We start from the raw sequence: 23,748 nt of genomic DNA on the forward strand, positions 1-23,748 counted from the left end.
CATATTGGGTGCCAGATGTGATAAAACTGTTTAATTTTGTAGAATTTTCTATTTCTTACGCGTGCTCTTTTGCACCTCTTACACATGCACATGTTGCCAACCAGGGTCCCCATGCTTAGAGACATTTATTGTGTGACTATATTGAACTATTTCCAATGCATATGCACATGGTTTAAGTTGGGTAGTATACCATATGAGCTGGATGTGCAGGGTGTATCAGAAACTATAGAAATCATATAATATTTACTCATATTGTATTTATAACATATAACATATTGTTATTAAATAATACTGTAGTGGTTGTAATGACCCAACTCAGTGTCATATAGGTAAACACATTGGGTCAGTAGCCTTCCAGTCTATTGCGATCTTACTGCTTGTTCAAATGTATTTATGTGTTTTTCACCACAACATAGGAATTATATTAATGAATTTACATATATCCATTATATTATTTATGTATTTTAAATGAAAGAAGCATGCTGTTGGATAGTTATAAGCTTTTGTTTTCCTTCATACATAATATGCACGTCCCTCTGTTAGAGGGAATTTTAATAGATGATTCTAAATAGATGCTTGTAGAAAGTGATTATTTTATTTAAATGTTTTAAATGTATGTTCTGTTACAATACAGTCAGTTTAGAGGATAGGTTTGATAGCAAGGTGACCGTTGGTAGCACATAACATAGAATGGGTTAATGTTAATGATACTTGAATGCATGCCACGATTGCACACTGAGTTGCCTTGATAATTAATTAGAAGCGATATGTTCCTTGGAGAAGCCTATTGTCTGACATGGAATGGATTAATAACCATATGAATGACACTAATTAAGGGCCCCCCTTGAGAACATTGGGCAGACCTGAAGAAGGAGGCTATGCTCTCTGAAACGCGTTGTCATAGCAACCTTAGCGTCAGATATCAGCTGGCACTGCTCGAGGATAACTTGGATGTGTCTCTGGATCGAGTCTCCTGGTGATTGGAGGATCCTCGTTGTGTGCAGGCGGCTTACACTGAGAACTTTGGCTGTCAGCTTACCCTGGATCCAGCCTGGAGGCCTACACATGGGAGAGCCACTACAGTTTCATATAGACGCGCTTGTTCTCTGAACACAATGTGAGTGTTTAGTGTTACTTTGTTATCTTTTAATTTTAAACAATAAACAGTGTTGCACTAGGAGCCGGTGCACTTTGTCTATTCTATTTATGTTTTTGCAGTTATCAGTTATCCCTCTGGTGGATGGAGCAGCACAGCACATCATACACCACACCAAGGTATCCCCTTCCTTGGTGAATGTTTTAAGACTTGGTTAAGTTTAATGCTTCAGTGAGATCGATTCAGGAAGTGGCATTTCTTATACTGGTCAAATTGAGGATTCAATGCTGGTTTAATGCTTCAGTGAGGTGAGAGGCCATCTGGTGGCTAAACGGTGGTGGTGTCACTTGCACTTTTATATGAAACATCTATCAAGCACTTTATTGAATTTTAATCCACGGTTATATTTATATTTTAGTGGACTCTTATGCACTTTACTTTGAATGCACCTTATGGACATTATTTATTGCACTTAAGAGGAATATATATTGCACTTTAAGCGAGTTTATTGATTTATATGATGCACATTTTCACTTTATTTGATTTTATATAGCGCTGTATACATATCTGTTTATAGTTCATTTCTCCCGTTTGTGAAGGAGGTTTTATATAGCTGCTGTATTTTCTTTATGTGTCCCAAATTATTGGGTCTTAACACTACACCACTTTATATTTAATTGCGCTGATTTACTTTTTTGCACAATATCAAAGGCATAATTATTCTCGCCCAATCTTTGGACTCCAACTTTAGTGGATAAACCTTTCCCAAGCGATGCCACTCAGTGCAATAATGTGCTCTAGTGTGGTCTGAGGAGGAATATGGAGACAAGACATAAGAAGGTCTCTAGTAAATATCCTTCATCATTATGATCTAGTGTCGCCGGATCATAGACCCAGACCTTCGGGGACGATGGTGAGCCGCTTGTCCTGCCTACCTAAGAAATCAATAAACATAGATCCTGATGGAAGTCCACCACCTATATGCAAATGTACAAATGAAACAAGTAGTTATGTGTAGCTAGCAGTGGTGATGGTTGTATTTACATGCGATTTATCCTTGTACCTATGTAAGTAGATGCACAAATACCTATTACAATAAATCTGTGGGTTGCACTATGGAATGCATGCTTATCTCTTACGTGGCTTAACTGCTTCAATACCAGGCACTTTTACCCTCTTCCTGCCCAGGCCAATTTTCAGCTTTCAGCGCTGTCACACTTTGAATGACAACTGCGCAGTCATGCAACGCGGTACCCATATGACATTTTTATCATTTTTGTTCACACAAATAGAGTTTTCTTTTGATGGTATTTATTCACCACTGGGTTTTTTTATTTTTTGCTAAATAAACGAAAAAAAGACCAAAAACTATTCTCTTATAAAACTTTGCAAGTAAATAATTCTTTATAAATTTAGGCCAAAATGCATTCTGCTACATTTCTTTGGTGAAAATAATCCAAATCAGTGTATATTATTTAGTCTGTAGGAAAGAGTCCACAAAACTATGACATATATCTGAAAATTGATCAATCCTGATTTGCTGGCGACCTCTTATTTCTTGAGGCCCAAAAATGTTAGGACAGTACAAATATCCTCTAAATGAACCCTTTTTGGAAAGTAGATAGTCAAAAGATATTTAGTAAGAGGCATGGGGAGTTTTTTTGAAGTTTTCATTTTTTTGTCAAAATTGTTTGGAAAATTAAGAAATTAAAAAACAGTGCAGTACAGTGTCATCATTTAACTGGTGTGGTGGTGATCAGGGAACCTGACTGGTGACAGTAAAAAAAAAAAAAAAATTCAATTTTCTTTTCTTTATGATTACATTTTTTTTTGTAATTTACGACTTTTTTTTTTAACACACTGTGACCAGAGCAATATAATGTTACCATATAATGTTACCATAGTAACATTGTACCACTCTTAGGAAGTGATCAGGTTCAGGTTTTTTATTTTTTTTAATACATTATGATTGCTTATAGCAGTGAATTTCATTGCTATAAGCAAGTATTTTAATAAAATAATTTGATTCATTCAGTTTGCTTTGTTGTGATTAATTGTGATTGGCCAGAGCTAATCACATGGTACAGATGGGCTGTGATTTACCCTATCTGTACCATGGAATCCCATTGACCAATCACAGCTAGCAACACGATTGTACACAGTGGATGGCATTAAAGGAAGCCATCCATTGTTTACACCTGTCATGTGACCCTCTGTGATTGGTCACAGTGGTCACATGGTACCAACAGTGACCCTGTACACTGATCAGTCATCGGCTGATGGACACAGCGGATACCAGATTGTGCCGCAGAGTGGCCCCGCAAGGCGCAATCCAGGGGGGCGTCATATAACATCCACCTGGATTAACGAAAGTCCCGTCTGGCCATCATTATGCTATAGGAGGAAACTGGTTAATGTACATGGTACAAACAGTGAATCCCTGCTGATATTCGCTGGAGTTCCTGAAGTGTCATTGAACAACCTGTTGCTGTGAAAATATAATGATATTCCATATGGTTCCAAGGCTGTTGATGGATTATTACTAATAGCATGCTGTTATAAGACCACTTATAATTTGGGGTGTTATCACTTGGTAAGAGACTGCAATTGGTGGTGGTGTTGAATTCACAAGGCAGCTTATTGTCATTCACAAGCCTCCTACACATAACTACTTGTTTAATTGGACATTTTCATATACAGTAGGTGCTGGACTTCCATCAGGATCTATGTTCCTTGATTTTTTAATTGGTATTTTTTATTTTTTGTGTCACTGTGGAATAGTGGTGTCATCCTTTGAATTTGCATTTTTTCTTTTTTTTTGTAATTGGATTTATGATGTTGGACCACAATATTATTAGTTATACAGGATTTATATAGCGCAAACAGTTTGCGCAAAACATTACAACGTTAGGGCAAAGAGTACAGTTACAATACAATTTATTACAGGAGGAATCAGAGGGCCCTGCTCGTTAGAGCTTACAATATAGAAGGAAGGGTCAAGTGATAAATAGCTGTGGGGGATGAGCTGATGAAGAAAATGAAAGTACAGTTGTTAGGTGGAGGCAGGATAGGCTTCTCTGAAGAGAAAAGTTTTCAGGGATCACCTAAAAGTGGGTAAAGTTGGAGAAAGTCCGACAGATTGGGGTAGGGAATTCCAAAGGATGGGAGAGGCTTGAAAGAAGTCCTTGGGGCGAGTATAGGAGGAGGTGACAAGGAAGCTAGAGAGTAGGAGGTCTTGGGAAGAACGAAGAGGAAGATTTGGTTGGTATTTTGAGACTAGATTAGTGATGTAGCTGGGGGCAGAGTTGTGGATGGCTTTGTAAGTTATTGTTAGTATTTTGAATTTAATTTGTTGGGTGAGTGGCAGCCAATGGAGGGATTGGCAGAGAGGGGTAACAGACGCTGAGCGGTTTGTAAGGTGGATGAGTCTGGCAGCAGCATGCATGATGTACTGAAGGGGGGATAACCCATTTAACCACTTACCGCATATCGACGTATATTTACGTCGGCAGACTTTGCGGGGGTATACCGGGATGATGCCTCTAGCTAGAGGCATCATCCCGGTACCGTGGTTAACAGCCAACGGTCAGCTTTCCGTCGGTAACGACCGATGCGGCTCGGGAGCCGCTCGATCGTTACCCGGGTGAGCGGGAGGGGACGTCCCCCCCCCCTCCCGCCGCCTTCCGTGACTTTGCTCGGAGCTCCCGTCCCACCGGGAGCCCCGAGCACCCAGCCGGCATTTCCGCCGGCTGGATGGAGTCCCGATAAATGCTGGAAACGGCTTTGATCGGGTCTCCGATGACGTAACACGGAGGCGGTGTCCATGACGTCACTTCCAGGTTACTGTGCTGCAAAAAGCGGCAAATTTAAAAAACGGCTGTATGCAAAAACGCCGTTTTCGGCATTTTGCATACATGGAAGTGTAGTGGAGGGGTCTAGGGTCTTTTAGACCCTCGATCCCTCCATAAAGTATACCTGTCACTACATATTGGTGTCACAAGGGATGTTTACATTGCTTGTGACAGCAATAAAAGTGATCAGATTTTTTTTTTTTAAAAAACTGTAATAAAGTTAAAAAAAAAAAAAAAATAAATAGGAAAAAACATTTTTTAGCCACCCCCGTCACCGTTAGCTCGCGCACAAAAAAAAAACGTATACGAAGTCGAGCCGCGAATGAAATCGCTGTTCAAACCACACATGTGAGGTATCGCCGCGATCGCCAGAGCATGGGCAATAATTTAAAAAAAAGAGCTACACTCTAACTCTAAACTGGTAACCGTTAAATAAATTTAAAGCGTCTCCTATTGAGATCTCTATTGACCGTAGTTTGTCGCCATCCCACGAGGGGGGGGGGCAAATTTTAAACCATAACATGTTGGGTATCTATTTACTCAGCGTGACATCATCTTTCACAATATACAAAAAATGGGCTAACTTTACTGTTTAGTAATTTTTAAATGCAGTGAAATGTGATTTTCAAAATGTTTCCAAAAAAATGGCGTTTTAAAGACCGCTGCGCAAATACCGCGTGATAAAAAATATTGCAATGACCGACATTTTATTTTCCAGAGTCTTTGCTAAAAAAATATAAATAATGTTTGGGGGTTCTAAGTAGTTTTCTAGGAAAAAATACTGGTTTTAACTTGTGAACAAAAAGTGTCCGAAATAGGGCTGGGGCTTAAGTGGTTAAAGGTAAGCCAGTGAAGAGGGAGTTACAGTAGTCCAGTCAAGAGATAACCAGGGATTGAATCAGGAGCTTTATGGTTTCATTGGTTAAAAAGGGACGTATTTTGGAGATGTTGCAGAGGTTGAGGTCGCAAGCTTGGGAAAGTGATTAGATGTGGGGCTGAAAGGAGAGTTCAGAGTCCAGGATAACACCTAGCAACCTGGCATATGGGGACGGCTGGATGGTTGTGCCATTGCTCTTGACAGAGAAGTCAGGGTAACAGGCACGTGAGGGAGGAAAGAATATGAGCTCGGTTTTGGTCAAGTTGAGTTTGAGGAAGTGGTATGACATCCAGACCTCTATGTCTGTTAGTAAAGGAGTGATGTGTAAGGAGACTGATGGAATGAGTTGAGGGGTGGAGAGATAGATTTGGGTGCCGTCAACGTAGAAATGATATTGAAAGCCATGGGAGGTGCTGACCCAGGGAGGATGTGTAGATTGAAAATAGGAGAGGTCCAGGAACAGAACCTTGGGGGACCCCAACAGAGAAAGGAAGAGCAGAGAGGGAAACAGAATTGTAAGTGACCCTGAAGGTGCGGTGGGATAGGCAGGATGAGAGCCAGCAAAGAGCACATTCACAGGGACCAAAGGAGTAACATTTTTTGAGGAGGAGGGGGTGTTCAACCGTATCAAAGGCAGCTGAAAGGTCCAGAAGTAGGAGTAAAGAATAGTGTACATTGTTGTTTTTCTGTTAGTAAGTCATTTGTGAGTTTTAAAAGAGCAGTTTCTGTGGAGTGTTGATGGTGAAATCCAAACTGAAGCTGATCAAGAAGTTATTCTTAATGAGGTTGTCAGTCAGTTGGTTGTAGACCAGGCGTTCAAGGAGTTTAGAGGAAAAGGGGAGCAAGGAGATAGGGCGTAGATTGTTAAGATTTGTAGGGTTCAATGAATATTATGATCCTTTGTATTTTGACACATATAACTAAGACACATTTAATTTAGTAACGCAGCACAACATTTGTATATCTTTTAATTTTATCCATGGCTTTGCTTGAGAGATTTCTCCTCACTTTGGTATATGTTAATTAAGCAGCAGGAAATCCTTGCTGTTAAAGAGGAAGTAAACCCTCCTCTGCAACTTGTACCTATAGGTAAGCCTATGATAAGGCTTACCTATAGGTACTGTAAATATCTCATAAACATGTACAGTTTAGGAGATATTTAGCTTGCATGCAGCCAGTGACATCACTGGTGACTGCGCTCTGAAGGAACGGCTGCTCGTGCCGTTCCTTCAGAGCCCAGTGCCATGAAAGTCAGCTCCCACGCGGATGCGCGGGAGTGACGTCACCGCGGCTCCGGCCAATCAGATGGTCGGATGCCGCAAACCCGGAAGAAGAGCGGCCGAACATCTCGCCCGTGAGAGAGGTGAGTGAACGGCACTGCGGAGCTTCGTTCTAAGGTAAGTATTTCATAATGAGCTAGTATGTGATGCTTACTAGCTCATTATGTGTTTGTCTTTCAGGTGTTTATTTTTAAAAAAAAAAAATTCTGAGGTTTACAACCTCTTTAACATTGCTGGCATTCTCGGAGTAACAATTTCTCCACTTAATGACGGTTTATGAAGAATTGTAGATTGCTTCTCCTAAGAAGAAGAGAAGCAATCTACAAACGTTGAGAACACAGGAGAACTGTGAATGTAGGCTGTAACCTCGTGAGAAATAAAAGGACTATCGTTTTATGAATGTAAAAGTGAAAGAAAATAATACACTTACTAATAAAAATAAAATATTACAGTTAAAGTCTTCAATTCACAAAATAGACACCCCCCCCCCCTCCCAATTATAAAACATTATTATTATTTAAGCAATAATCAGACATGGGCTTTTTAGTGTTAATGGTTATTGTGAAATGGTTGAATGTACATCTCTTATGCAGCTATACACCAATTCTAAAATGTATATATATATATATATATATACACACACATATATATCTTATTAAAGATATATGTTTTAATAAATCATAAAAAAAAAAAATCATTCAAATAGCTGTAAAATTAAAGCCCCATTCACACTTGGCAATTTGGAATCGGTGCCAAAATTGCCGTGACAGGCATCGAGGGGGAGATACTCCCACCTCTTAAATGCCTTTTTTCTGTTTACAGCTGAACAAGGTTTTTGAATGGGAATACTATGGCGCAACCATGAGCGCAGTGTGGATCCTATAACTTGACAAAGGCAACTGGGGAGATATTTTTTCGCTGCATCCCAAAGCATGTGTACAACCTGGTCTGACTGCCTTTGCAGCTTGAGGGGATGTGAGTTTTTTTTTGGGGGGGGGTTCAGGGTAGGTAAAACTGAAATACAACTGCCTATTTTTACTGCCCCTCCTAACCACGAATAATAACTAAGACTGACTGTCCTGGGGACTATAGTTTTTAGCAAACAGGAAGTGAGGGAATCTTTCCAATGGAGTCTCTATCTGCCCCATTCACATCTGGCGTTTTGGGATCTTGGGCAGAATTGTTCATTTTCAATAGCACCTTAATGCGGCCTGGTTTTATGGTGATTTTCGTGTGAGAAATCTACACTCATAACTTTTTTTTAGTTTTGCATGGAGTAGGGAAAGATTAGAACTCACATCTGGCATTTTGGGATCTTGCAGTGATTCTGCCCACAATCACAATTCGCACTACAATATGGGCGAAACACACCCCGAGTGTTCAGGTGCCAGTCATTTTTAATGGCACCTAAAATGTGAGAAATCTCACTGCAATCACAGCAAACTGCAGCACATGAAGCTTGTCACCCAGAAGAAACTCCTGCTGCTTTTTGGGCAACAAGCAGTGCATGATGTGGTTTGCGGCGACTGCTGCACTCATCACAATTGCAGCAAAACTGCTCCGCGTTTAGGAGAAATCGAATGACTTCAGAACCGGCGTGGTGAGTTTTGACACTATTACAGTGTGGTTAGGGTTCATGGGCAGAATCGCTGCAAGATCCCAAAATGTCAGACATGAACAGGGCCTAGCACCTGACAGGAATTCCAATCTTTCCCCACTCTATGCAAAACTGAAAAAAAAAGTTATGAGTATAGATACACATACATAGTATGGAATGCAGTATTTTATCAGTGCAGAATAGTGCAACGCAATCCACTGCATCACAGCTCACTGTGGCCAATGGAACGTATTGCGTGCTGCGAAGATCATCGCATCAGCACTGTTCCTCCCAAAGCACATCAACAGCCCTGTATTCAGTGCAGCTGCTGGTGTGAATGAGAGGGGACATTTATTCCAGTGAGAACTATAAAAAATAGGATGGACAAATGGACTTTACAGTGCTCAAGGATCTACTGTACAACTTTATATTACAAAAATACTTTTTTTTTTAATTTATAGAACCTCAAAAAACAAACATTGACAATTTAACCACTTCAGCCCCGGAAGGATTTGCCCCCTTTCTGACCAGGCCCTATTTTGCGATTCGGCACTGCGTTATTTTAATGGACAATTGCGCAGTTGTGCAACGCTGTACCCAAATGAAATGTATGTCCTTTTTTCCCCACAACTAGAGCTTTCTTTTGGTGGTATTTTATCACCTGTGCAATTTTTAATTTTTGCGCTATAAACTAAAAGATAGCGACAATTTTGAAAAAAAATATTTTTCACATTTTGCTATATGAAATTCCCCAAAAAAAAAGAATTAAAAATCAAAATTTTTTAACATTTTAGGCCAATTTGTTTTCTGCTACATATTTTTGGTAAAAAAAAATTGCAATAGGCGTATTTTGATTGGTTTGCGCAAAAGTTATTGCGTTTACTAACTATGGGAAAGATTTATGTCATTTTTATTGTTATTTTTTACTAGTAATGGCGGCGATCTGCAATTTTTTGCGGAACTGTGACATTGCGGCGGACAGATCGGACCCCTAACTGACATTTTTTACACTTTTGGGGGGACCAGTGACATTACTACAGTAATCAGTGCTAAAAATATGCACTGTTACTGTAATAATAACACTGGTAGGAAGGGGTTAACCCTATGGGTGATCAATGGGTTAAATGTATGCCTCATGCTTACTAATCTGTGTGTGTGTGTGGGGGGGTTCTGTGACAGACACAGAGATCGCAGGTTTAGCTATGCTGAATCTAGTATTCTCTTCCTGTCTGTCACTGTAAACAAAGCAGGCGGGTCTTCTCACAGTTTCCCCGACAATCAGGGAAGGGAGGTGGCAATCGCCGCCTCTCCTCCTCCGCCCTGACTCCCGTTGTGTCTAAACACAGCGGTAGTGCGCCTCCAGCGGTGCACGCGCGCCGCCGGAATCACTAGAAGTCCATTGACATAGGTCCATGTCGCTGGACCCAGGGGAGCCGCACTGCCACAGTAGAATTACTGTTGGCAGTTGGCAAGTGGTTAAAGGAGTTATCCAATGAGAGAACTTCTACTTCTCAACGTGTTTCACAGATCCTGATAAAGCCATTATATATCAGCAAAATACATTGGGAAATAGAAGTTCTCCCCCTTGGATACCATATTCTTCTATATGTAAAGTCTTTCAATATTTACCTCCATGTTCTTCACTTTGTATTTTGGGCTCCAAGGAGCTTGAGCTATTGAGGGAATTAGACAGTTATGTAATGCCAAACACAAAAGCTCTTTTAAATTGTCAATGTTTTTATGATGTTCTATAAATAAAGAAAATTGTATATTTTAATATAAAGTTGTGTAGTAGATCCTTGAGCACCACATAAAGCCCATGTGTCCATCCCATTGTTCATAAAATTATTCCAGGACGGGGTGCTCTGTATATCTCCCCGATCTATTTATTAGATTATTTCAATAAGAACTGTCTATGGCTTTGTTTACATATGTGGTTGGAGGACAGTAAAAACACATGGTTCAGCCAGGCATCAAAGGCTGTGCTATGCCATGGAAGGCTTGACCACTAAAATGCCAAAAAAGGTAAAATGATTTACTAGGCAAGTTGCACTCAGGGGGGCTGGGAAGTCATTAAAGGACAGCTTGACTAAAGGTACAGCTGTCCATTTGCTTTTACGTCATTGTCTTTTAAAACATCTTTTAAAAAATCACTTTAAACTCTAATAAACAAATGTAAATACATGTAAATACATTTCACTTGTCTGGCTCATACATACAGACATACCTGCATCATCGACTGGTTGACTGGAATATCAGTGTTTGCCAATAAAGTTATGATCTGGACCATCAACTCTAATGTTTTTGAAGAGTTTAGAATAGTTTCTTTCTCACTGGTGGCTATAACGGTGATATTTTTAAGTAATTTTGGCAAGGATTCCAGTACCTGGGGGCCATTGACCACGTCCTATAATGACAAGATGTATAAAATAAACAAACAGCTAGTTGTCTAAGGGCTCACCAACATGGGAGCTCAGTCCTGTACAACGTGAAGAACCCTTTGTTTACTTTTCTGTCCTAGCTCTGAGCTGCATGATAACAGCCAATATTAGTGAATGGACATGAATCAGCTGGACTCACCTGCACAGCCCAATTTGACAGGTATGCAGGGATGGGTGCAAGGGGCTGAATGCACAGGCTCTGCATTGGTGACTGTGCACCCATTCCAGTGTACCTGTCAAACTCGGCTGTTCATGTTCAATGGTTTATTCCATTATCAACAAAACAGCTACATGCATATTGTCTCTACCCAACGTAACCATACTTCCTTAATGCGTTTCACCCCAATGGGCTTGTTCACAAGAAAACTCTATCCTTGTGCATGTGCAACTCAGTGTACATTTTAAAGTTGACTGCGAGCAGGCAGTTACGTTTGTTTTATTGCAGAAGAGATGTTGCATATCTCTTCTGAAATAAATAGCCTTCCTGCTTGCATCCCATAGATTACTTGTTTTTCTCTCTTTCCACCATGACTGCATTGTTGAGGGAATGCCTATTGCAGAGTTATTGTCTTCTGCCAGTGTGGGGGCATGGGAAGCCTTTGTTGACAAAACACAATCATTAATGCTAGCGACTATAGCTGCCAGCAGTAATCAAATGTAAAAAATCTGACAGGCTGATTGTACCCAAGTTGAATGATGGATCAGCCTGCCCATACGTGGTCCCTGTTGATCTGGCCAAATTTTGATTAATGCATGGCCAGCTCTAAAGCCTTAGAACTTTAGTTCTCCTTTAGAGGCTCATGCAACAAATTGCCCATCTTGGCTTAAGGGTTCACATAAAACAATTGCCCATCTGGACTTAAGGGTTCACAACTAGCCTGTGAGAGGGACTGAAGAAGGTGGTCTACTGAATCTACCTTAGCCTGTGCCAGAGGTTACAGATACTAGAACATACTAAGCAGAGGACATTTTTGATGCTGTTTTTGGGCATCATGCATCCCCAACCTATTAGTTCATGGACAATTGAGCCAATAAAATAGCAAAAAAAAAAAAAAAATACTGACAGAACTGACAGAGTGGCAGTCTGTCAGTCTGTATCTTTCCCTGTATGTGGGTCAATGAGCGCCTGGGTGCAGCTACAAGGCAAATCATTAGCAGGAGGCTAGGACAGCTCATTGAAATGAGCAATGACACGTCTGCATCCACCTCGGAGCTGCATGCAGGCAGCCTACAGAAGTGGATGCAGATGCAATGGCTGCATTTTTAACTCAAAACACAGTATGGGTGTCAGAGCCTGTCTGAATGAGCCCTATAAGCCAGTGGTTCCTTTGGGAGTCATCGCTACACTAGCATCCCAGTCCAAAGGGAAGATACCTGAACATTCAGTAGTTCCTGGAAAATCCTTGCAGAATAGCAGTCATCACTCAGCACTGACCAGCTTCCATTATTGCAGATGAAGGTTTTGGTACCCAGCAATGTTGTATCAAACGTCTGACAAGGAACTACATATGTTTTATTGCTGGGAGTTTCAGGACGTCCGTCTTGCGTCTTGCAGTTTTGTTGATCTGCAGTCACTAAATTAGAAATATTTTCCTTGTGGATCAAGTAATTCTGTCAGCTATCTTAAAACAATAATTGGAGTTCTTTTTTTCATTTAAAGAATCTAGCACAACAACCAAAATATAACCTCTGACTTTTCTTTCTGTGCTTTGAAAGCTGATGACCCAGGCCAGTGCAAACATTGCACTGCTTCTATTAAGAATGTCTGTAGTCTGCACTGGTAAGCAAGAATGTGAGGACAGCAGCTACCTGTTTTATTTAATGAATCAATATTGGAAAGCAAAATGCACATCTAGAAGGTTCCCGGATTTCCCCATTGTTGCTCTTAATTAAGCAAGCCATAGATTATACCATTTTCTTTTCTTTCGATTCCCCCATCAACACTGATTGAATCCCTCCCGCAGCACTATTGTGTTCTGCCAGCGGGGATGCTTCCCTGGCGGCAGAACATGATGATCACTGCCAACTGCTATAAACACCAACAGTCATCGCAGGCAAAAAATCCAACAGGCTGGTTGTACTCAAGTCGATCGATGGACCGACTTGAGTACAACCAGCCTGCCCATAGATGGATCAAATCACAGCTGGTCTCTGCTGAACCGGCCAAGATTTTATCCACCTATGACCGCCTGGTCTGAGGCATACTACTTGCACATTACATTTCCTGTTAGATCGTAAGAAGATTGTACAATCACAGTGTATGGTCAGCTGTAGAGGGAGTGGAGAGGGGAATATGCATTTCCATTGTGGCACTGTGCAATTACGGGAGATCTATGTTTGATTTGGCTTAATATGATTAAGCTGCTAAAAATCACTAGTGTAGCCCTAGAGCAGCGGTAAGCAACCTTTTAAAACAAGTGTATCAAAAAATGTTTATAAAACATTTAATTAGAAGTGCCAGACAGGGTTGCCATGAGAAATCATTATCCCTTGTCCTACAGCTTTCCAGACACCCATTATAACTCCCGACTTTAGAACTAAAGAAGGACACCAACAGGAGATCAGGATTGGTGTGTCTCAGCATAAATTATGCATGGTTAAATTATGTTGAACCTTTTTACATGGCTTCATAGAGTGTGATCCTCTGCACATGTACACCGCACATGTATAGCGCAGTACTCCCAAAATTTTCCCCAATTACTGTGGAACAAATAAAGAGTCTTACAGACACACATAAACCTTATCACAAAGGATTATTTTTCAAAATCTTTCATTCGTTCCCCCAAGGGGCCCCTTGGAGGGCCTTGGTACCCTGAGTATTAGCAGCAATGCTTTTTGCACACCGAAAAAACACAGCTACTAAGTGGTGGGAGCAGAGCTCTCGGGAAAAACATTCCCTGACTGCAGTGCTAGTGTTAATAAGGGGTGCAGAGCTAGCAGCAACTCATAGTGGATGAAAGGATTTGTGTGTGCCGAGGATACAGAAAAAGACCTCTAAGTCTATGGAAGGGAGAACCAGCTCAGCATTCAACTCTGGCAGGCAAGCAAACTTCCTCATTCACAGTCTCAAGCATCCTCAGCCTGTGGTATGCTTTCTTCAGGGAAGTGGGTGCGCAACCCCACAGAAAAGACATTGGCTACCAAGGGATTGCTAACTGTAATTGCTAACAGTTTCTGTTAGGTACTGTATATGCAGAGAGGTACATAAACCACATTGCTGAGACAACGGAAACTCCACCGATAATGTGAGGTTACCTGTAAAATGTGCCCTGTTGGTGGAATTGGTAAACACAAGCTAACATAATTATGAACTATGTATTCTGTGCGGGAATTATCCTTTTATCAAAAACAGAATTATAGCATTTATAGTCTCTATAGGGTTGTGTTAACAAGACAAAAGCCTACTTTGCCTTACCTTGAACATAGCTGATGGTCATTGCTTTGCTAGTGACACTATCATTCAGGCTGTTGAAAATCACACAAGCGACACTGACCGGTGTTTTAGTATTACAATCAAAGTTTATGTTGCTGTAAGAACAATTCAGTTTTGTATCTGCAATAAAATAAACCATTAAAGTAATTTTTGAGAGCCCATTTACATTGTTCAGACAGTACAATATGCTAAAGAAAGTGTCCAGGCACCCCATTATAATAATAGTGTCGGTTCCCATCGGTGTGCTGCAGTTGGCTTTGTAAAATACAGCATGTCCTTTTTTTAACGTTTTAGTTAGTTGGGAGGACAATAAAAGTTAATGGTAATATGAGATTTGATATGTTGGCAACTGGTTCTATCCACTTCAAATCCTAAATTTGAAAAAGCACAAAAAACATACATTACTATGAAAAATACATGTCAGCGCACAAATGAAATGCACATTGATGCATTACAGTGTATCTACCCAACACACAAAAATAGATCTCAATGAGTCCTAAATAGGATTTACTATTATAAATAAATAAGCAAATAACACTATCCTGACAGGTACCCTTTTAACCACTGCTCATCCTTAAGCCTGATGCACACTATTATTTTTTTTCCGTTCAACCCAGGGGGTTGAATGCAAAAAAGCTGTCAGCTCCAGGCGGAGCCACTATGCTAACTATGCAAAGTTAGTATAGCGATCTTCCCTGCTGGGCTATTGTGTTCTGAGAGGGGGACAGCCCCTCCCCCACCAGAACACTCCATTCAGCACTCCCTGCCATTGGCTGAGGGCGCTGATTGGGAGTCGTTGGCTGGCGGTTATCCAGCAAGCATGCTCGTCTGGCAGAAGCCTGCCAAACGGCGGCTTCTGTCGAACAGACCGACATACACACGGGCCGAATGTCTGACTTTTTTTTTTAACCGGCAAATGTCTCCTGACATTCAGCATGTGTGTACCTGGGTTTAGGCCATTTATAAATGGCCTTGGGTTGAAGTGATAATACTAGGATCACAACTTCAGTTCCAGTGATGATCCTGGCATTATTCTTTTCAGCAGGCGATCCTCTTTTAGGTAAAAGTGATCTGAGCTATAGAGGCAACTGAATCACTTTTACAGGTGGTAAAAGGGGTCCCCTCCCATCGGGAAGCCTAGTAAGGATGCGGCCAGTGGCAACAGCTTCACCAGATACAGTGAGAGGAACTGACTTTGCTCCTCCCACTGTGTGACATCAGAAACCGTAAGCAACAAGGATTTAGTCACTTCCGGTTATGGTCTGATGTAAACAAGCCATTAGCAGCTTGTGAAAGTATCAGATCCTGCTGAAGAAGGGCATTGACCCAAAGGATGCTGATCGGGTACGACTGGATAGAGTATTGCAAGGGGCCCGACCCAATCACCCTATTGTTCTGAAGCTATTGCTAAAAAAGGTCCAGGACACCCCCACCTATCCTGAACGCATGAGAGAAGTAAGAGAGGAGGAGGCCCTCTTGGAAGAAAAGAGCCAAGGAGTAAGAGACCTGCTGAATAATGAGGGGAGAAGGGAGAGAGCTGCAGCCTGACTGGTCAGAGTTGAAAACAATCTCTCCGAAGATGAAAGTGAAGTGGAACTGGAAGAGAATCCTCAGGAAGAATTAGGGGAGAAAAGGAAATCATATGATAACCTACATTCTACTGACTTGATGCTTCACATGGCACAGGCCCAGACCCAAATATGTCAAACGTTGATGCAGGTCATGGAAGCTCAAGGCAAGATGCCAGAGGCCAGGAAGAGTTTCAAAGGATCCAACCTCCCCCCCCCCCCCCCCTTCGGGAAAGGGGATGTTTCGGGTGTGGAGAGAGGGGACACTTCCGAGCTACATGTCCGAAGAGAGGCTTGAGCCCTGAAGTGTTGAAAGAACTGTTGAAGCACTGCAGAAGTACTGTTTTCTCAAAGAAGGCGGAAAACTTCAGGTGACCTCAGTGAAGGAGCCAATTGAGAGTCCCTCGACAAATGTGAGCTCCAGCAGTAGTGAAAATGGTCATAGTCACTGCAGGGTGGGGTTTGCCCCTCCACCCTCCCCCGATATCTCAGTTAGTCTATGGGGGTCGCCTGGGTTGGGGAGAGAGACGCAGGGGGTCAGTACCTCCACTCCACTCCGGGAAAAGAGAACATGGATCCCCAGGATGAAGTCAGTAGAAGTGCAGACTGCTGAACTCCCACAGAAGGTTAATCAGAGTAGAAAAAAAAAAAAACAGTGCCTAAAGTTCGATGAAAGTTGTTTGAGCCTGTGAAGGGACTGATGCCAAAAAAATTAGTGGGGCCATCTCCCATAGTGCCACTTCAAGTGGAAGGTATCTACACCAAGGGTCTGTTGGATACCGGGACTATCGGGACTTTTATTATAAACACTTGAAGCATATTGCCCTTTGCAATTTGGAAGAATTGGAGATTTAGGGCTTGGGACCCCAAAAGTTCCCCTATGATGGGTATATCCCCATGAAGATTTTGTTTCAACCGGCAGCAGGGGTGAAGATGGAGGTGTTTGACACGCTAGCTGTGGTGTGCCCATGACCTCCTGGTGCCAAGCAGAACTCTTTGATTATTGGGATCAATATTGACTTCCGAAGAATGCTCATTCCTTTAGCTTTAAATGGCTCGCCAGAAGAAGAAGTGCTATTGTAAAAGGTAACTGATGCTAAAAAACGTCAACCACCCGCAGTGCAATTTGTAAGCAAACGACATGAAGCAAGAGAGTAGTGTAATACTGTTTCGACTTTATTAATTAAATAAATAAAACTTCCCTCCCCTTCAGCGTATATGCTTACATTTCAAGGGGAGGGAAGTTTTATTTATTTAATTAATAAAGTCGAAACAGTATTACACTACTCTCTTGCTTCATGTCGTTTGCTTACAAATTGCACTGAGGAGATATACAGCCTGATAGTGACCCTTGGTGGACGGATAGGATCTGGACGTGCTCAAGAGACGACAGACCGACCAGAAGCAAGGGCTCATGCAGCTTATGCATAAAGGCGATATTTCAAGGGCAATTTGGTGAGTGGCCACTTCATAGGGGTGCACAGTCGGTGTGGTGAAGGATTAGTGTTACTGTGTGTACAATCACTGGTGCTGAACATCAGAGGAGAAATCTTTTTGCTGGCTGTGACTGCTCATCCTGTGGAGTTGGGACTAGTTTGCAATTGCAGGCTCTGAAGCACTGCAGGAACTGACTAATATACTTGCACACATACATTGTGTGTGCTGAAGCGCCGCTGAATGTATGATATAACGAACTGAGACGCACAGATTGGGCTATTATTATACATTTGATTTTGCAAGAAGAAGAAGTGCATTCACAACTAAGACAGGCCTTTCAGCGAGTGGTGAAGGAACAGAAGACCCCTGTGGAAGGAGTGGGGAAGCTGTGGCGGCTAGACACTAAAGAACGGGTGTTGCAGACAGGAGAGAGAGCTTGTATGAAAGCCGTGGTGAAGCTGTCTTGGGATCAGCCGGGTCCTTTCGTGATGTTGGAAGGAGATCTGCTGGGAGAAGACAGTGGGTAAGAGTTAGTCCCTGAAATAGTCCCAGCTAAGGCCTTGTGGGGAAGTGGAGGGAAGATCCCTGTCAGCGTTCGGAATGTCACAAAGCAGCCAGTTAGTTTGAAGCCCTGGATGGCGATGGGGCGAGTGAGTGCTGTCATGCCCCTGACTCCTTCTGAGTTGGAGGAGGAAGGGGACAAGGAAAATGAGTCAGAAGACATTCCGACCCGGCGCCCGGCTGTCCCAATCAAGTGGGGGGAGCAGTTGAAGACCCAGTTATCCAGATGGGAGAAATGATTCTCGAAAAACGATTATGATGTTGGATGTGCCAAGAGTGCTCAACACCGGATCCGCCTCAGTGAGGATAGACCCTTCAGAGAAAGGGCTAGGAGTGATCTTGAGGACCTTCAGGAGCAATTGGCGGAATTGAAGAAGTCTGGGGTTATTCGGGAGTCTCGCAGTCGTTATGCCTCCCCCATAGTGGTGGTTCGCAAGAAGAATGGAACCATTCGAATGTGCATTGATTATCGCACTTTGAATCTTAAGACCATTCCAGATCAATATAACACCCCCCGGATAGAGGATGCGTTACAATGTTTGTTTGGAGCCAAGTGGTTCAGTGTATTAGATTTGAAGAGCGGATACTATCAGATACCAATGCACCCAGATGATCGAGAGACGGATGCTTTCATCTGCCCATTGGGATTTTATGAATTTGATTGGATGCCTCAAGGATTGGCTGGGGCCCTGGCAACTTTTCAGCGCCTAATGGAAAACACAGTGGGCGACATGAATTTGATTGAAGTCCTGGTATACTTAGATGACATCATTGTTTTTGGAAGGACACTGGAGGAGCATGAGGCTCGTCTGGAAAAGGTTTTCCGGAGACTTTACGAAGAAGGATTGAAGCTGTCTCTAGAGAAATGCCAGTTCTATCAGAAGCCTGTTACCTACATGGGGCATGTGGTATCTGCTGCGGGGGTATCCACCGACCCCAAGAAGCTGGAGGCTGTAACTACTTGGCCAAGGCCCACTACCGTTACAGAATTGAGGTCTTTCTTGGGATTTTGCTCCTTCTACAGAAGATTCGTCAAGAACTTTGCTCAAATAGCCAAACCATTGAATGAGTTACTGAGGAAGGAAGTAGAAGGAGAGGATTCATCAGGCAAGGACCCTGAGATGCCCAGGAAGGGGCCTCGGGGGTCTAAAGAGTCCATCCAAGCTCAGTGGAGTACTAAGTGCGAACAGGCTTTTTGAAAGTTAAAGGAAAGTCTTACTAAAACCCCTGTGCTAGCCTATGCGCACCCAGCAAAGCCTTATGAATTACATGTAGATGCCTGTCAGGATGGACTGGGCAGAGTGTTGTATCAAAAGATTGAAGGGAGGTTGCGTCCTATAGCATATGTCAGTCGCAGTCTGTCCCCTTCAGAGAAGAATTACCCTATTCACAAGCTGGAATTTTTGGCCCTCAAGTGGTCTGTAGTAGACACATTGAGGGACTATCTTTATGGAGCTTATTTCATGGCCAAGGCTGATAATAATCCTCTGACCTATCTGTTAACCACAGCTAAGCTGGATGCCACTGGGCACAGATGGTTGGGGGCATTATCGGAGTTTCAATGCAGTCTGAAGCATCGACCTGGGAAAGGAAATTTGGATGCTGATGCATTGTCCAGGCGACCACATGCTGCGGACAAGGGAGGACATGAATGGGTACATCTGACTTCCGAGGGAGTGCAAGCTACCTGTCAGGGAGTAGAATATAACTTGAAGGGAGCTTTGGGAGCTGAGATGACGGGGGTTCCTCCCTCAGGGGTGCCCTGATGCTATTGTGATTTAACTCAAGTAAGAAGTTCGGAGCTCCCTCAGTTGACCCGAGAGGACATAAGGAAGTGGAAGATCCTTTGGGAGCTTTGGTGAAGAAAGCTTTGAAGATGGACAGTCCCAAAACTCTTTTGGAGAGCTCCATCATAGGGGCCAAGGTGGTCCATCGAGACTGGGAAAAGATGAAGATAAAGGATGGGATAGTTTACCCTATAAACCCAGTAGAAGATTCTGATGGGTTTTGTCAACTACTGTTACCTGAAAAATATCGGTTGACTGTGTTAGCTGCCCTCCATGATTCTCATGGGCATCTGGGACCTGACCAAACCTTTCAATTGGTAAGAGACCGATTCTACTGGCCCTTCATGAGGAAGGAGGTCGATTCCTGTATTTGGTGTATCCAAAGGAAGACTTTACCACAAAGAGCTTGTCAGATCACTAGGTGGAGGCCGAAGTGCTGAGAGGGCTTCCCTTGCAGCTCGGTGCGAATCACCCCTGATAGTGAGACAGGAGGTGACGCGACCCAAGTAGCACTGGATGCTTGTGGTGGTGCAAGTGGATGGCTGAGAGGGATATCCGGGTTCCTTCTGAGAGGCTCCAGTGAAAGCAAGCAGTGCAGTAGTAAATGCCAGGCCGAGGGTCATACACGTGTGGTCAGTCCAAGTAACAGCAAGGCAGAGACAAGTCCATGGAGCAAGCCGGGTCGGTACACAGGTTATCAAGCAGAGACAAGTCTGTGGAGCAAGCCGGGGTCGGTACACAGGTTATCAGGCAGAGACAAGTCCGTGGAGCAAGCCGGGGTCAGTACACAGGTTATCAAGCAGAGACAAGTCCGTGGAGCAAGCCGGGGTCGGTACACAAGCAAACAGGAAGCAGGAACAGAACTCAGGTCAAAGGTACAGGAAGCTGACGATAATCCAGCACCGGATGACAGGGTGAGCGATCCTTAAGAGGAGGCTGGGTTGGTACAATGTGGTTCATGATGCACGCGCGCTGCTCTGGCACGTCTAAATGCACGCGCACCTGCGCTCCCGCGCATGCGCACCGCCTAGATGGATCGTTGGTTGCACAGCGGCTTCTGAGTCCCAGACAGAGCTGCTGCCATGGGTCATCTACAAAGCCAAGGACCTATGGAGTTGCCGTGTATTGACTTTCTGTGTCTCGAACCTGACTTGGATGGGTGTAGTAATATTCTGGTTGTGACGGACCATTTCACTAGGTATGCTCAGCTTTCCCTACTCTGGATCAGAAGGCTAGCACTGTGGCCAAGATCCTAGTTGAGAAGTTCTTTGTTCATTATGGCTTACCTCAGCGGTTGCACTCGGATCAGGGCTGAGACTTTGAAAGTGGACTGATTAGAAGATTGTGTGAAGAGCCAAAAGTCAAGGGCTGCTCCATATCATGCCCAGGGAGACCCTCAGCCTGAGAGGTTTAAGCGCACTTTGCTGAACATGCTGGGAACATTACCCTTTGAAAAGAGACAGCGATGGAGTGAATATGTCTCAGCTTTAGTACATGCTTATAACAGTACCGTTAATGATTCCACTGGATATTCTCCCTATTGGCTAATGTTTGGAAGAGAAGCTCGGTTACCGGTAGACTTGGCCTTCGGGACTTCACCTGATCATACCTCACAGAGCTCATACAAAGGTTATGTCGATAGAAATTTAAAGTTAGCCTATGAAAAGGCTCTTGAAGCCTCTGCTGCTAGGAAGCAGTGAAACAAAAGAAGTTTTGACCTGAAAGTGAGAATTCAGGACTTACAGCCTGGAGGCAGAGTACTTCTGCGGAATTTGGGAGTGCCTGGAAAACATAAGTTAGCGGATCGTTGGCGTTCACAGCCATTCAATGTTCATAAGAAGCTGCCGGGTTTGCCTGTATACCAAATTCACCCTGAAGGGAAAGTTGGGTCTTTAAAAGTTTGGCACCGGAATCATCTGTTGCCCATTGCTGGGGCAGTTAGAATCCCAGCGGGGTGTGATGAAGAAGAAGACACTCCTAGACTTCCAATTTTGCGGCCTCGACCTTTACAAGGTTCTCAGAGTTCCAATTTGCCTGAGAGAGAGGAGGGAAGTGATTATGAAAAAAACATTTTTGATTGGTGATGGCCATCACCTGTAAAGAATCCTGTTCAAGGAGGTCACTCATCAGCCCTTGATTGGCCCTCTATACCACTTCCTGAGAGAAGGAGGCCTCCGGTGCTAGATTCATCTGAGGTCCCATCAGTAGTCAACCTCACAGAGAAAGAGAATGTGCTAGATGTTCCTGTGGATACTCTGCCGTGTGAAGACGTCCCAATTGATTCTCCATCTCCTGAGCTGGAGGAGCCTTCTGATGAGAATTTGAGTCATTCCCCTGTGGAGAATACAGAGGTGCCAGTGGAAGACAGAAGTCCAATTGTACAAAACACATAAGAGTTAATGGACCCTTCTGAGGAACATGGAGAGTCTCAACCAGGTTGTAGCTCCTCAGGGTTAGAAAATGAATCTGAACCCAGTGTTATTAAGGCTACGGAGAGAAATACATCCGCCAAAGAGAATGACGTATGGTACTTTAGGAGAGAGTTCTGAAGAACAAATTGTAACGACTCAATGCCCCACACAAGTAGCTACTTCTTCTATTGGGATACCCAAGGAAGATGATCGTATTCCACCCGCTGACACTATTAGGTTGTCCACTGATTTCTTGTTGGCCTATTGTGAGAGTGACTCAGACCTTTCTTGTAGTCTTTATAGTCAACTGTTCATCATCTTTGGGGACCAAAGACTTTCAAGTAGGGGGAGGATGCAGTCAAATGAGGAAATCACTTTCAGCATAGTTAAGGCTGACGTACTATTCCTTTAAGTTTGTTGCTTATTGTCGGTTTCTCCTGAGAAAGTGACGAGTTAGATTGTGGGAGATGTGGTCCAAAGGAGGACGAAGATTGTGGAAAGTGGGTTGGATTGAACTATACTCCCAGGGGGCTGCAGGTTCCGCGGAGGATTATGGGAGAGTGGATAAATTGGGGCAGGGCCGGATGTTCGCTCTCTTTTTGATGGGAGAGTGGATAAATTGGGGCAGGGCCAGATGTTCGCTCTCTTGCCTGGGGGACCGCGTGAGGTGTGGAGGAGCGGGAGAACGGCTGCAGAGAGCAGAGCGAGCAGAGGCTGTGGCCTATTGCGGAGACACCTTGGAGAGGTGGCGGATGTCACAGAGGAGTGACTGATCTAGTGCCGAGACACTTTATTGAGGTGGCGGACACCACGGAGGAGTGACCAGCCTGGTGCGGAGGACTGCCGGAGAGGAGGCCGGAGGATTGGGTGAGAGGCATCTGATTTATAGTGAGCGTAGTGGCTCACGGACAGAGTGAAAGGGCCTGTGACGCAGTACAGACACAGGAAGAACCTCAATATAGCGGAGCAAGTGCTTTAGGACACTTCTGAGATCTTATATAGTGTGTAACAATCCGGGAGGCTGCATTTGTATTCATACAGCGATTTACACTGACTTCATCTTAGACAGAATCTGGATTACAAATACCCCCGTCCTTTTCTTTTTGGATTACAAATATCATTCATGGAATGATTAGGGCCCCTACTGCCGGCGAAGATTAGCAAGGCCTTGCCAGTAAGAGACTCATTTAATCCATGGATAAGGGGGCCTCCCCTATAGGTGACAGAGTGCACTCTTTCAGGTTATATTTAAGATTGAAATGTATTCCATTGAGATATAGATATATGCAGCTGAGTTAGTTAGAGTTAATTGTTTAATCTAAAATTAATATAGAATCAGACGTCTGATTGTCACTCTCATACATTTATAAGAGGAATTGCATTGTTACAGCATTCAAATCTATATACTT

The 23,748-nt window shown here is 43.2% G+C and overlaps 1 protein-coding gene across 1 annotated transcript in view; it reads right to left on the reverse strand.

The window, feature by feature from the left end:
- Positions 1-23,748, reverse strand: part of LOC309550104 (adhesion G protein-coupled receptor F5-like) — a gene marked incomplete at its 3' end in the record, with an annotated part of 113,698 nt that overhangs the window by 22,211 nt on the left and 67,739 nt on the right. Inside the window, exons 10-12 of the mRNA XM_082250561.1 lie at positions 14,558-14,695; positions 12,517-12,716; positions 10,929-11,108 (exon numbers count right to left, since the gene is read on the reverse strand). Of these exons, the coding sequence (XP_082106687.1) occupies positions 10,929-11,108; positions 12,517-12,716; positions 14,558-14,695 (518 nt within the window). The remainder of the gene's footprint in view (positions 1-10,928; positions 11,109-12,516; positions 12,717-14,557; positions 14,696-23,748) is intronic.

This window comes from Pelophylax lessonae (assembly GCF_965119305.1).
Source record: "Pelophylax lessonae genome assembly, chromosome: 3".
Classification (NCBI taxonomy): domain Eukaryota; kingdom Metazoa; phylum Chordata; class Amphibia; order Anura; family Ranidae; genus Pelophylax; species Pelophylax lessonae.